Genomic DNA, 14,637 nt, shown 5'->3' on the forward strand with positions numbered 1-14,637 from the left:
ATGAGGAGAATCTGGAATTCAAGGGCAGCTTTGTCTACATACTGAGTTGGAGGATAGCCTGGTCTACAAGGGACCCTGTCCCAAAAGCTAAAAAGAAAGTGTGTGTCCTGACCCTTAGATGTTATTCAAAGGAACTGAAGCCCAGATTGTTGAGTCAGGAACTTGGGCATCTTTACTTAGTCTGACTCTCCAAACCCCAGTGTTTTACATAAGGGGCTTCATGTGTAGATAGTTGGGGGTCTATGTAAGATCTAGCAATGTGAGGCTAAACAAGTTCTAATAGGTTTCCTTTGCTCCGTGACCTTTCAGAGCCTTAAATATCCTCACACGCACTCTGACCTTTGCTGAGCTGTTGCAGGCACCTTTCGGGTACCACTAAGATTTCTTCCAAACCTCAACTGTCTCTCACTCCATCCAAGCTCCAGTTCCCTCATTCCTACCCAATGACTGACCAACAGCTACCAGGTCTACAGGGGCTCAGTTTCTTTCCATCCACTTCATTGTTCATAAGTTACTGATACCAACCAAAAAGGGCTCAATAAAATATTCTTAGTTTTTTTTCCATCTAATTTGAATTCATGATTTTGTCCTTTCTGTTGAAAAAATGATTAGGCAGACAATACAGAGTCAAATGTCGATATGGCATCTGTTCTCATAGAGCTTTTAGCTGGAGGTGAGGAGACACAATAATCAATAAGTTAACCAAATGAGAGTCCAGTTACTGAAACTTAGGAAGGCAGCCATCTTCCCTATTCGCCCTTCCCTAAGTTGTTGGAGTTCAGTGGTAGGCGGGGGAGGGTCTCTTGCAGGACGCAACATCAGAACATAGATGCAGAGGTCAGCTGGAGCTAGCAGAGCTGGGCTGGACATGGGCAGCCCTGGATGGAGGGATGGGTTGGGGAAAGTGGGAGGCAGATCAGTGGCTTAAGAACTCTGTGGCTCCCTGGCTGTGATGGTGCTTGCCTTTAATCCCAGCACTTAGGAGGTAGAGGCAGGTGGATCTCTGTGAATTTGAGGCCAGCCTGGTCTACAGATGTGGCTGGAGCACAGAGTAGGGGGGGACATCAGAATGACAGTGACAAGGGTGGAGAGGTCAAAGGTTGCCCCCTAAGTCACAGAAGCATTCTAGACATTGTAATAAGAATCCCATTGCCTGCTGAGTTGTGGCGGCGCACGCCTTTAATCCCAGCACTTGGGAGGCAGAGGCAGGCAGATTTCTGAGTTCGAGGTCAGCCTGGTCTACAGAATGAGTTCCAGGACAGCCAGAGCTATATAGAGAAATCCTGTCTGGAAAAAAGAAAAAATCCCATGGAAAGAAAACCACAGCTCAGGGACAGTGTCTCTGCCTTTTGGGTTTGTCTTATATGCGTTTGCATGTGGCACATGTATGTTTGCTATATACAATGTGTACAGAGTTCCTAGGAAAATGCCAAGTGTCCTGTTTGGCTCTCCAATTTATTCCTTTGAGACGGTCTCTCGCTGGAGGGCTTGCCATTTTCCTACTCTGCTGGCAGCCAGCAATCCTAATGTCCCCTTATTTCTTCTGCTCTCCCTCACTACTGGAGTTACAGGTGCATGCAGGGACATACGTCATGCTGGGCCTGCAAGAGCTTTGTACCCAGGCTCTCTTCCCAGCCCTTGGTGTTACCTGTAATGGTGATATTTACCCTTAAAGTTATTTCTCAAGGCTTTGGAGAAGAACAAAAATATCTTCCAGAGATGATCTGACACCTGTCTCTTCCTGCTGGCAAGTTATCAATGTTAAACTTAGGGTTCTGGCTATCACTATGTGTCATGGTCATAGGACTATTGCCTCTGACGGGGAAAAAAGGGTAGTGACATTACTATTAACTTGGCCTTCTTGATTGGTCACACTGGTTATAATGGAAATGATAATTGAGTCTGGAGAACAAATTGATAATTGTTTACTGGTAATCAAATGGGTTATGATTTATGAGTAGTAATTTTATTCTAGGCAAATAGTCTAAAGGAACTCACGACTCAGTGAGACCTGTTTCAAAACCAGGGGGGCCAGAAATTGAAGTGAAAAAATTATGCAAACATGCCAGAGAGCAAAGGGGAAAGACACGCATGTGTACATGCAGGAGCTGTAGAAGTGGCTTTGTCGGAGCGGCATCCTTCATGGGAAGGCTGGGAAGCAGTGACATTGGTCACAGTAGTGACAGTTAGCTTTAAGCATCAACTTGATATAATCTGGAATTATCTGGGAAGAGAGTCTTAGTGAGGGATTATCTATATAATAAGGTGGGCTTCTGGGCATGTGGCGAGGAATTTTCTTTTTCCTTTTTCCATTCATCTATGTATTTATTTATTTATTCATTCATTCATTTATTCACTTTACACCCCAGTTGTTGTCCCTGCTCCTCCCAATTCTCCCTCATACAGCCCCTCTCCCCACACCTCCTCCCCTTCTCCTCTGAGAGGCTAAAGGTTCCCCCTTGGATATTCCCCCATCCTGGCACGTTAAGCCTCTGCAGGACTGTGAGTATCCACTCTCACTGAGGCCAGACAAGGCAGCCCAGTTAGGGGAACAAGATCTACAGGCAGGCAACAGCTTTAGGGACAGCCCCTGCTCCAGTTGTTGGGGGACCCACATGGAGACTGAGTTGCACATCTGCTATATATATATGCAGTGGCCTAGATCCAGCCCGTGTATGCTCTTTGGTGGTTCAACCTCTGAGAGTCCCCAAGGGTCCAGGTTTGTTGACTCTGTTAGTCTTTTTTTTTTTTTTTTTTTAAATCAACACTGCCATCAACTTTTTTTTTTGATTTTTAATATTTTTATTACATATTTTCCTCAATTACGTTTCCAATGCTATCCCAAAAGTCCCCCATAGCGCCCCCCACTTCCCTACCCACCCATTCCCATTCTTTTGGCCCTGGCATTCCCCTATATTGGGGCATATAAAGTTTGCAAGTCCAATGGGCCTCTCTTTCCATTGATGGCCGACTAGGCCATCTTTCGATACATATGCAGCTAGAGACAAGAGCTCCGGGGTTCTGGTTAGTACATCATGTTGTTCCAACAATAGGGTTGCAGATCCCTTTAGCTCCTTGGGTACTTTCTCTAGCTTCTCCATTGGGAGCCCTGTGATACATCCAATAGCTGACTGTGAACATCCACTCCTGTGTTTGCTAGGCCCCGACATCGTCTCACAAGAGACAGCTATATTTGGGTCCTTTCAGCAAAATCTTGCTAGTGTATGCAATGGTGTCAGCGTTTAGAAGCTGATTATGGGATGGATCCCTGGATACGGCAGTCTCTAAATGGTCCATCCTTTCATCACAGCTACGAACTTTGTCTCTGTAACTCCTTCCCTGGGTGTTTTGTTCCCAATTCTAAGAAGGTGCACAGTGTCCACACTTTGGTCTTCATTCTTCTTGAGTTTCATGCGTTTATCAAATTGTATCTTATATCTTGGGTATCCTAAGTTTTGGGCTAATATCCACTTATCAATGAATACATATTGTGTGAGTTCTTTTGTGATTGTGTTACTTCACTCAAGATGATGCCCTCCAGGTCCATCCATTTGGCTAGGAATTTCATAAATTCATTCTTTTTAATAGCTGAGTAGTACTCCATTGTGTAAATGTACCATAATTTCTGTATCCATTCCTCTGTTGAGGGACATCTGGGTTCTTTCCAGCTTCTGGCTATTATAAATAGGGCTGCTATGAACATAGTGGAGCATGTGTCCTTTTTACCGGTTGGGACATCTTCTGGATATATGCCCAGGAGAGGTATTGCTGGATCCTCCGGTGACTCTGTTAGTCTTAATTGGATGAATTGAGGTGGTAAGTGCCATCCTGAAAAAGGACAGAAGTGGAGCTGAGCACCAGGCATGCATGCATTGGTTTGTTTCTGCTCTGGACCTGTGATGCTACGTGACTCATTGCTTCAGTCTCCCACCACTGCCAATTTCTCACCATGATGGACTCTAACTCAGGAACTACAGCAAACCTTTAATTCTTTACATTGCTTTCGATCAGGGTGTTTTGTCACAGTAACAGAAATAGAACTAGTATAGTAGTCTAAAAGGTAAGCTGTGTTCCTCCATTGAGCAAGACACATCCACAGAACCACAGTTGATGTATGCCTGTTAGATTTTGTTTTTCAAAATACACATCGTGAAACAAACTATAAAGCAATGCATACATGGCCTTGATTTCTCTAAGAACTTAAAATAACAATATATAAAGTGTACCCTAGTAAATATGACAATGTATATACAGACTACAGGAGAGTGTTTGGTTTGGGGGATATGGTTAGAGGCTTTGTGGAAAGTGGGCTTTAAATTTCTTTAATATAGAAAATTATATCACTTTAATCCTTGTTTTCAGTCATGTGGGGTTTTTTGTTCTTTAATATACATGTCGTACATGTTTTATCATTTAACATTCTATAGCAGCATGTACAATCAAAATAAAGCACAGCAGAGGGGGGTGGGCAGGCCGTGAGGAAGTGACGGAATTTCCAGCAGCCAATCAGGGTCCAGCCCGACCTGGGTTCCAACCTCCTTGGCATGAGCCAAAGGAATGTTGCCTGTTAGGTTTGAAATGTTCGTTTGAGGGATTCTGTTGGCCTTTCTTTCGTGGTTGAAAATGGCTTTCGGGGCTAATGAACAAGTGGATTTGGGGGGTGATTTGAAGTGTTTGGCATACATTGTCTGACCACTGAGGTCTGACATTACAAATGTTGCCTGTGACACCCTGGGTAACAGTGGTCCTCAGACACCAGCTCATCAGGTAAGAGCAAGTTTTGGTTTCTTGGTGGATGGCAGTAATAGATAACTCTCTCCTAGGGCCTGGTCTCTAGGCCTTTGGTGCCGGCTCTCTTGTGTCCAGGGGGTAGACATTTGTAGGGGTTTCCAAGGAGGTGAGAGGAGGCAGGCACCACCTGCAACAGTGTGCCCCCTGCAAGTGTGTCCCTACCCCCTGCAAGTGTGTCCCCTCTGCAAGTGTGCCCCCCTGCAAGTGTGCCCCTCTGCAAGTGTGTCCCCACCCCCTGCAAGTGTGTCCCCCCTACAAGTGTGTCCCCCTGCAAGTGTGCCCCTCTGCAAGTGTGCCCCCCTTCAAGTGTGCCCCCTGCAAGTATACCACTCCAGTGCCCTTTCCTTCTCAACCCATTGCCTCCCTGGATCTCTCCCCATGAGGCTGTCTTCTACACAGGTTTTCACCAGAGCACAAGTGAATTAGGTTCTCAGAACTGGAGGGAACTTGAAATATCATAATCATTAGTCATATTTCAAAGCAGTGACTTACGCTGTGTTATTTCAAACATGGGTACCCTGCTCTCTTCTTACCAGTGAGTGAGAGCTGGGCAAGCTCCGGGCAGGTGCTTATATTATGTGAAGTTCATGTGGTCCTGCCTTGAACATGCTAGGTAAATGCTTGATCCTCAGCACCGTCTCCTTGCAATACATACTTATAGCCATGACCTAGTGGGTAAAGGTGCCTGCTGCCAAACCTGAGGACCAGAGTTCGAGCCTTGGGACTAGAAGAAGAGAAGCAGAATGCCCTCTGATGTCCAGACATGTGTATATGTATGCACACACACATCCATGCATGTGTACAGACCTACACATATAGACACACATCCAGGACAGCCAGGACTATACAAAGAAACCCTGTCTCGAAAAACCAAAAAAAAAAAAAAAAAAAAAATCCTCAAAAACAAAAACAAAACAAAACAGAAACAAACAAACAAACAAAAAAAACAAAACAGAATTAGCCATTGAAAATGAAATCTACACAAATGCCCCATTGATAACCTATGTTCCTAAAACATTGGAAAAAGATCAATGACTCCTTTATAATGTGTCCCACCTTTTGAATATTTTCATTTGTTTTGAAACATGCTAGGGTGTTCTGGAGGCATATGCACACACACTTGCATGTGTGCACACATACTTACACATATGCACGGGCACTTGCACACACGCATCCAGGTAAGCTCTCTACTTCTCATCCTGAGGTAGGATCACTGGGATTCCAGATCTGAGCCACCACATAGGCTTCTCTTCTTTTTCCCGTAGTTTCTGAGGGTTGAACTTGGGTACACAGGATTGCTTGGCTAACCCACGTATCCACTGAGTCATCTCCCCTGTCGCCAGGGTGTTAGCCTCATTACCAACTGGCTGGAGGCCTAATCTAGTCTCAGTATCATGACATCTTGGTGTCTTCTCACTCACCTACTTGTTTTGAACTACTGATAGGCAGAAATGAGCACCTACTGTTTGCCTGGGCCTCTTCAGTTTGTGACTCCTAAGTATAGATTTGGGAACTGTTGGCTCTTCTGTGTCTGTTTTTCACTTTTTTTAAAAAAAATAAATCTTTAACATTCATGTTCTCTCTTTTTTTTTTAAATTTGTTTATTTACTTCATGTATGTGGGTATACTGTCACTGTCTTCAGACACACCAGAAGGTGACATCAGATCCCATTACAAATGGTTGTGAGCCACCATGTGGTTTCTGGGAATTGAACTCAGGACCTCTGGAAGAGCAGTCAGTGCTGTTAACCACTAAGCCATCTCTCTAGCCCCTGTTTCACTTCTTTAAAGTTATTCATTATCTCAGTATATAATGGAGCAATGTAATTCTAGAATGTATGCTGTCATGACACCAATGTCTCATATTGGGGGAGGAGTACCAGTGCAGGTATTAATTGTTCTATGGGAATAAACCCCATCTTTGGCAGTGCCCAGATACACTTCTGTGAAGCCTTTAGCCTGAGTCGGTAGGAGGAACTGGGATGCTTGTAATCAAGGAAAATCAAAGTGGTTCATTTGGATGGGAGGCTATTCAGCAATTAATCTTTTTATGTTTTCAGAACTCAGCTGTGGAAATGATTTTGTCAAAACAACTTTCTCTCAATGTTCAAGAAAGCATGCAAAACGCCCAAGACGAGCGGGAAGTCAATGAGCTGCAGAATCAACCTTTAGAATTGGACATTATGTTAAGAAATGAACAATTAAAAGGGATGGAGGTATGGGAACACGAAAACCACTAGCAGCATGATTGCATCGTTTACCCAGTGCAATACAATATATTTTAATTACCAAAAACTTGCTTGTATGGAGTGAAAAGTCTTATTTAACCTTTGCCTGATGATCAATTTGGTAACTATATAATTATGTACTAATCAGGAAGTCGTATAACTCCAGCCATTTGCAAAGGGGGAGAGTTTAATGAACATTTGACTTCTTTCTGTACCACAAAGTTCCTGAAAACTTGGTGAGAGTTTGGGGAATCTGACTCATCGTACATTTTCATAGCCCTGGATAGACTGTCTTTCCTTGTCATCAGTGGACTGGGGCCTCCTCCTTTAGATTGACAGCTGTGCTTTTAAGCAGGAATAACGGATTTTTAGTTACTAAACCTGAAACCCTCATACATGGTCATGTTTCTACAAGTGAAACTCTAGATCCACAGTTCCAACTCGTGGGTCTCAATCCCTTTGGGGGTCACATAAGACCATCAGAAAACAGCAGGGGTGTGTGTGTGTGTGTGTGTGTTTTGAGACACTAGCCCTGTGTAACACTGGTTGTCCTGGAACTTACTCTGTAGACCAGGCTGGCCTCTAACAGAGATCCACCTGCCTCTGCCTGCCAAGTCCTGGGATTAAAGGCGCCACCACCGCCTTGCTAGGAACACAGATATTTACATTGCAGTCATAATGGTAGCAAAATTACAGTTATGAAGTAGCAACAAAAATAATGTTATTGTTGGGGCTCACCACAGCATGAACAGGTTGCAGCATTTGGAAGTTTGAGAACCACTGGTCTAGATGATTTCTGCTGTTTCAGATAATTTTACAGAAGGGTCAATGTGTATCTAAGCCAGAAGAAGGGTGATAGCCTACATGCTGATCTGTGTGACTTCCTTTAGGAATTATCTACCCACTTGGAAGCAAGAAGAGCAGCCACTGAACTTCTGAAACAGCCGCAGCATCTCAACCAAACGGGAGAGCAAGCCTCGGTTCTGCCCACCGCCAGACCTTCAGTGTGCCCCTTGGGCAGTCTACAGCAGGAGCTTCGTACCCTGAAGAAAACTAAAGAAAGACAGTATGGCCTCCTTAATGGTTTCCAAGACCAGCTGGCGGTGGCTGAAGCCTCCCTGAACACCTCCTTGGCAGAAGTGGAAAGCCTCAAAATGTAAGTGTAGAAAGGGTTGGGTTCTTGGCTCCATGCAGCCCGGGGCTCCCGTGTCTGCTGCAGGAGGACATCAGGATTGTAAAATCATGCACGGAGGCCAATTCCATGTCGGACACTAGTTTACTATGTTCAGGAGGCGTTAACAAAAAGTTTCAGACTGGGTAGCTTAGGAACAGCGATGTAGTGCTGTTGTGAAGTTGTGACGTCCGAGTTCTAAGACTCTGGCAAACTTTGTGTCTAATGAAGCTTCCCTCTACTTCAGGATGTCAGCCAGCCGTGCCTTCCCAGGGTAGAATGAGCTCTGGGGACAGGGATGGCGGTTGGGCGTGTCTCTTAGCTATTCATGTTCACAAAGGTCCCACCTCCCAATACCATTCTATGGTCACTTAGCTTTCACCATAAAGCATTTGCACCCAAGACCCTGTTTCAGAAAAGCAAGTAAGGGATGTGTAAGATCGCTTGGTGGGTGAAGGCACTGCCACCAAGCTTGGGAACCTGAGTTTGGTACTCAGTGGAAGGAGAGAACTGTTGTCCACACTAGTGTCCCCTACCCCATGAATACATAAGTATATGTTTTTAAAAAGCAAACAAACCCAGAAAACAGCAACAATAAGATAAGAATTTGTTTGGGGTGAGCGTAGGCATTTAAACCATAGCAAAAGCTATTTAAGAAAACTTTATTGGATTCATGCTGTGTGTGTGTGTGTTACTGAGTACTGTGTTTTACACATAATTTATTAAATGTTAGTATGAATATCATGTATATGCATTGCCTAGTATCAATATAATTGGTTTAAATTATTGCATATTGAATATTACATACTTAATTATTTCATTTAAAGGTATGCATTCTGGGGTCAGCCAGATGGCTCAAAGATACTTGCTGCTAAGTGTGATGATTTGAGTTTAGTTCTCTGAACCTGTGTGTCTTGGTGTTTCTTTTGCTGTTAAGAGACACCATGATCATGGGAACTTTCATAAAGAAAACCATGTAATTGGGCCAGCTTACAGTTTCAGAGGTTTAGTTCATTATTAGCATGGTCAGAAGCATGACTGCACACAGGCAGACATGGTGCTAGAGGGGAGATGAGAATTCTACATCCAGATCAGCAGGCGGCAGGAAGAGACAGTGAATCCACTAGTCCTGGCTTGAGCTCCTGAGACCTCAAAGCCTGCCCCCAGTGACACACTTCCCCAGGGCCACACCTACTCCAGCAAGGCCACACCTCCTAATAGAGCCACCCCCCAGTAACCAAGCATTTAACCTCACAAGTCTCTAGGGGCCATTCCTATTCAAGCCACCACACTATAAATGTGGAAGGGAAGAAATGATGCCACAAAATTGTCCCCTGACCTCTCCATCCATGCTATGGCCTGAGTCCCCCACCTCCATCATAACACTAATAATAGTAAATATATTTTTCCTTTGGCTTTGAAAATAACAAATGGTAGATATAGAGATCTTAATGTATAAATATTTCTTATAAAGGTTTGTTTATGCATATCTCTAAATGGGCTTTATTTTCAGTACTATCCCTTAAAACAATTTTATATTCACAAGATATTCTTGGTGGGAGGGAAGGGTGGTAACTTCTCTGGCCTAGACTAAGCTTGAGGAGAGAGACTTCCATTTACAGGTCATTCATACATACCTCCGTCTCTCTGCCTCACTCTTTCCCTTTATATCTTCATTTTTATTCTTTTTCTAGAGGCTCGCTAGACAGTGCAACCTATCTGGGGAAAATCAAGAAGTTCCTGGGGTCCGTGGAAAAACAGCAAGGCTCACTGAGCAAGCTTTGTACAGAGTGGGCACATTTATCCGGCCTCCTGGCGGCCGCAGACCAGAAGCTGGTGGAGAGCCAAATGAAGCACCTTGAACATGGGTGGGAACTTGTGGAGCAGCTGGCTCACAGGAAGTGTTTCCAGCAAGCCACAGAACACAGCGAACTCACCTGCCTCCTGGAGAAGCTCCAGGACCTTATGGTTTCTCTGCATCAGCAGCAACAGCGCCTAACGCTGAGTCTGAACTCTCCAGGACAACAGGTGGCAATCGTGGACATGGTCACTCCAGCCACTGAGCTCCAGGCAATCAAGTGTGAGTTTTTTGGTTTAAAGTGGCAAGCTGAGCTTCACATGAAGAGGCTTTGGGGAGAAAAGGATAAGAAAACTCTAGAAGATGCAATAAATAATTTGAATAAGCAACTAGAAGCACTGGAGCCGTTAAACCGAGAGGTAGAAAATCGAATTAAAAAGTGTGAGCTCCAGAACAGAATAAAGGAGACTCTGTCCTGGGTCAAGAACACCATGGCGGAGCTTGTTGTTCCCATCGCCCTTCTCCCTGACAACATCCTTTCTCAGATCAGAAAGTGCAAGCTGATTCACGATGGCATTCTGGGTAAACAGCAGGCAGTGGAGTTGCTGGTGGAAGAGGTCAGAGGCATCACCCCCAGCCTTGTAGCATGTGAGGGTGACGGCTTAAATGCTCTCCTGGAGGATTTACAGAGCCAACACCAAGCACTGCTTTTAAAATCAACTCAGAGGTCCCAGCAACTAGAACTGAAGTTGGAAGAAAAAAGCAAACTGTTTGCAATTATAGGTAAGGCTCAGCTCACACTTGAAGAAAGCGAAACACTGATGTCACCCACGGGGGACAGAGCCTCCACGGAAGCCGAGTTGGAACGTCGCCTTGACATCCTGAAGGCGTCCCAGCAGCAGCTGCAAGACACGGAGAGTGCACTCTCGGCCCATCTTCAGGAACTTACAAATGCCTACAAGGATGCAAACGTGTTTGAGAGATTATTTCTGGATGATCAGTTAAAAAATCTCAAAGCAAGGACCAACAGAACACAGAGATTCCTTCAGAACAATTGTAGCGAACTCAAGCACAAGATCGAGTCTTACAGAGAATTCCATGACAAAGCAGCGGTGCTTCAGAAAGAGGTTGAGAGCATCCTGCACAGTGGACTTCTCCCGCTCCATCAAGAGCTGGAGCAGGATGCCAAAGAGCAGCTCGGTAATCTTAGAGACAAGCTGGCTGCTATTCGAGGCCGTCTCTCACAAGTGTTGACATCTGAAGAAGTATTTGACACTATAGGGCTAAGCTGGGACGGTTCACTGCTAGCGCAGTTACAAACCCAAGTGCTTGAAAGGGAGAGGGAAGTGGAAGAAAAAAGTAAGCAGCTGGACACATTTTTAATAGCACGGGACAAACACCAGGCATCGATAAGTAAGATAAGGGCCGTGGATCTGCAGATTAAGAAAGGGGCTGAATCACTACTGAAAGTCCCCAGTATGTCCCCAGCAGAAAGCACTCTGCTCAATGCACAAACTTTGATTCGGAAAATTGAAAAATCCAAACGCTTGCGTGATGAGATAATCAGGAAATTAAGCAAAAACGAGGCTTTTGACGACTCGTTCAAAGAGAGTGAGATACAGCAACTAAAGCTAAGCGCAGAAGAGAATTCTAGGCTTCAAGAGGCTCTCCAGAACATGCTGCTAGAATTGCAACCAAGAGAAATGGGCGAAAAGGAATTCCAAGAGAAGCTAGAAAACGTCCTACATGTTTTAAAGCAAATAAAGTCTCGGTTACAGCAGCCTTTATGTGTAAATTTGGGGGTTCGACATATTCAACAGGAGAAGGAGACCTGGGAAGCGTTTGGCGAGCAAGTCGAGGCAGAAATGTGTGGTCTTAGAGCTGTGAGGATTGCTGGAGAGCAAAGAGAAGAAAACGATTCTGGCACCGGTGGCATGGAGGCAAAATTACGGGACATTGAAGGTCTTCACATGGAGCTTAGCAAAAGCATTGGTCTACGTGCAGTAAGTTGTCTCTGAAATTAGGTGTTTAAGGACCGCCTTGATCCTTACTGGTTGTTGTCTTGCTCCGGGTTATGTCAGTACTTCTAACGATGATACAGGTTCTACAGGATAGTTCCCTCCAGGAGGACATCTGCCTTCTAAAAGGCTGAGAGCCTCTTTATCACGTTGACTCTCTTAGCATCAAGCTGCAGTGCCTTATAAATTTGAGAAGAGATGAAGCTGACGTCTTTGTTTGAAATCAGAACAAGATTGTTTCCCACCCCCCTCTTTAGTGATAGTAAAATGATATAGAGTAGAAGTACAGAGGGAAGGACAGCAAATATAACTCATGTTTATATAGAACGTACATTGTGCTAGAGGTTGGGGGGTAGAGGATGTTTTAGTTAGCCTTGTTAAATGGAAAATTGAAGGCTAGGGGTATAGCTCATTAACAGAGTGCTATATTAGCATGTGCAAAGTTCCTAGGCAGTTCCCAGCACTGAAAAAAAAAAAAAAAACAGTTAAAATAAGAGAGTTGAATCTCAGAAACATGAAGATCGTCCTGTGATGCTCTTAGAGCAGCGACAAAATCAGGATTCAAAGGACATCTGTCTGAGTCTACAGCAGGCATCCTTACATATGTAAGACCCATTGGCCAAATCCTGACCATAGCGCTTGATTTATAAACAAAGTTTTATTGGGGCCCAGCCACACCTATGATTTATGCAACGTCTGTGGCTGCCTTCTTGCTACAACAGCAGGGCTGAGCCGTTGTGATAGCGTGCTGACTTCTGTTGGAGAGCAACTCTAACACCCCCGTCTCCTTCTGATAGTTGGCAAGTATCTTAGTCATAATCCCAGTGTCCCCGTAGTGGGTAGCTGGTTCCTTGCACGCCCTTGTCTAGCTTATCTTTCATCTATAGAAGGGGGAAACTCATTTCTTTTACTCAGCGTTAGTGTAAGATAATGGGTGTAAATAACATAGAAATGTAAGAAGTGGTAAATCCTGTGTGCCGTTTAAGTGGCTTTGTAAAAAAAAAAAAATGCTGAATAATTCTCGCACTTCGTTTACTTTTAATGGTTTCCAGAAACACTTTGTATAACTCACCCCACCCAGGAATAATTTGATTCAGGCTGAACAGGAAGAGATCTTTAAATTCATTTGTTATTTTCATGACGAGGCTGAGGCATAGGAACATCTGATGATGTGTCTGAACTGAAGTTGGTGGCAGATATGTTAGTCATCTGAAATACAAGAGATCTGGCTCATTTGTCCATAGGGATTAAGGTTATAGACATTATATGCAATGTTTCATTCAATTCATAGCCTTGTGCAAGAATCCCAAAATAGGAATTATATACTGACTGACAAGATTAGTGAGATGTTATTTTATATTTAGATTTCTTTGAAAATATGACTATTTTCCCTTTTAGTTACTCATTTTGAAATATTAATGTAATGCCGTAAAACCTATAAGAACAGGCAGTCAGCTTTCCTGGGACTCAGGGAATGCGCAAATGCACCATATTTGAGAATAACAGAAATCCCCCAAGTTGGGAAATGACGTGATGGTGTTTGATCTCCAATTCACCAGGATGTCCTGAACGATGCTTATGACAGTGCAAACCGCTATGACAAGTTAGTAGCTGGGGCATCGAGAACCGTCACATCCCTGGAAGCCATGCTTTTGTCGTACAGAGTAGACCTTCACAATCCCCAAAAGTCACTGGAGCTGGCACACCTTAAACAAGAGGAACTGCAATCTGCGGTAGCTGATTTACGGAGCCTCACCGAGACTTTGGGGGCTATCTCCAGCCCTGAGGCCAAAGAGCAACTTCATTGTACTTTAGAAGCTCTAGCAGCTAAGAATTCAGCCTTGAAGGCAGGTCTGGAAGCCCAGGAGGCCGAGGAGGACAGGTAGGCTACCTGTACTTTCGTGTAACAGAATATCATTTTGTTGGTCTTTATAATTAATGTGCACATCAGAGGAAATTTGAATGTGGAAAAGTTTAAAGAATCACCAAAGAAAACCATGATGAATGTGTCATTTTATTTTAGTTTCTTCTTGTTTAGTATTTGATACATATAATAATACTATATATAAAAGGTAAACCTCATTAACATGAGTTCTCTCGTGAGCTTCTCCTTCTCCTTTTACTAGGAAAGAATTTTATATTGTTGTATTTTTGTTGTATTTATGTCCTGTTCTTACTATCTTCGCTCTGTTGTTCGGTAACTCCATATTTTTCAAGCTCATCACTTCGACCATAAGGTTTAGTCAGACTCTTCCCCGTAGCACACACTGTTGTTGATGGACATTTGAGTTTCTAGTTCTTGCATTAAACAACAGTGCTTCTAGGAACATGTTGTAGTACAGGAGCCTCCCTTGGTTGTGTAACAGTGTGATAGCCCAGGTCAAGGGGAGGCAACTCCTAGCACTAAATCACCAACTATTTTCCACTAAATCAGGCACATATTCTAGTTGTTTCCCCCTCCCTGCTAACACTTGTCATTAAACAGTAAGGGTGGCCTGGAAGACGGCTCCATGTGTAAGACTGCTTGCTTTGCAAACATGAGGACCCAAGTTCAAAATCTCTGGAATTTATGCATAAACTTGGGCGTGGCCTCTGCATGCACTTGTAATCCCAGTTTTCTATAGGGGCAAA

At 43.9% G+C, this 14,637-nt stretch overlaps 1 protein-coding gene across 10 annotated transcripts in view; it reads left to right on the top strand.

The window, feature by feature from the left end:
• Syne2 (spectrin repeat containing nuclear envelope protein 2) overlaps nt 1–14,637 on the top strand; it is a 301,122-nt gene that overhangs the window by 140,739 nt on the left and 145,746 nt on the right. For all 10 annotated transcript variants that reach the window (XM_085830464.1, XM_085830470.1, XM_085830468.1 and 7 more), the window contains exons 46-49: nt 6,852–7,007; nt 7,910–8,175; nt 9,885–11,991; nt 13,566–13,888. In XM_085830464.1, coding sequence (XP_085686590.1) covers nt 6,852–7,007; nt 7,910–8,175; nt 9,885–11,991; nt 13,566–13,888 — 2,852 coding nt within the window. The remainder of the gene's footprint in view (nt 1–6,851; nt 7,008–7,909; nt 8,176–9,884; nt 11,992–13,565; nt 13,889–14,637) is intronic.

This window comes from Mus caroli, unplaced genomic scaffold, assembly GCF_978045245.1.
Source record: "Mus caroli unplaced genomic scaffold, Mus_caroli_1 scaffold_14, whole genome shotgun sequence".
Taxonomy (NCBI): domain Eukaryota; kingdom Metazoa; phylum Chordata; class Mammalia; order Rodentia; family Muridae; genus Mus; species Mus caroli.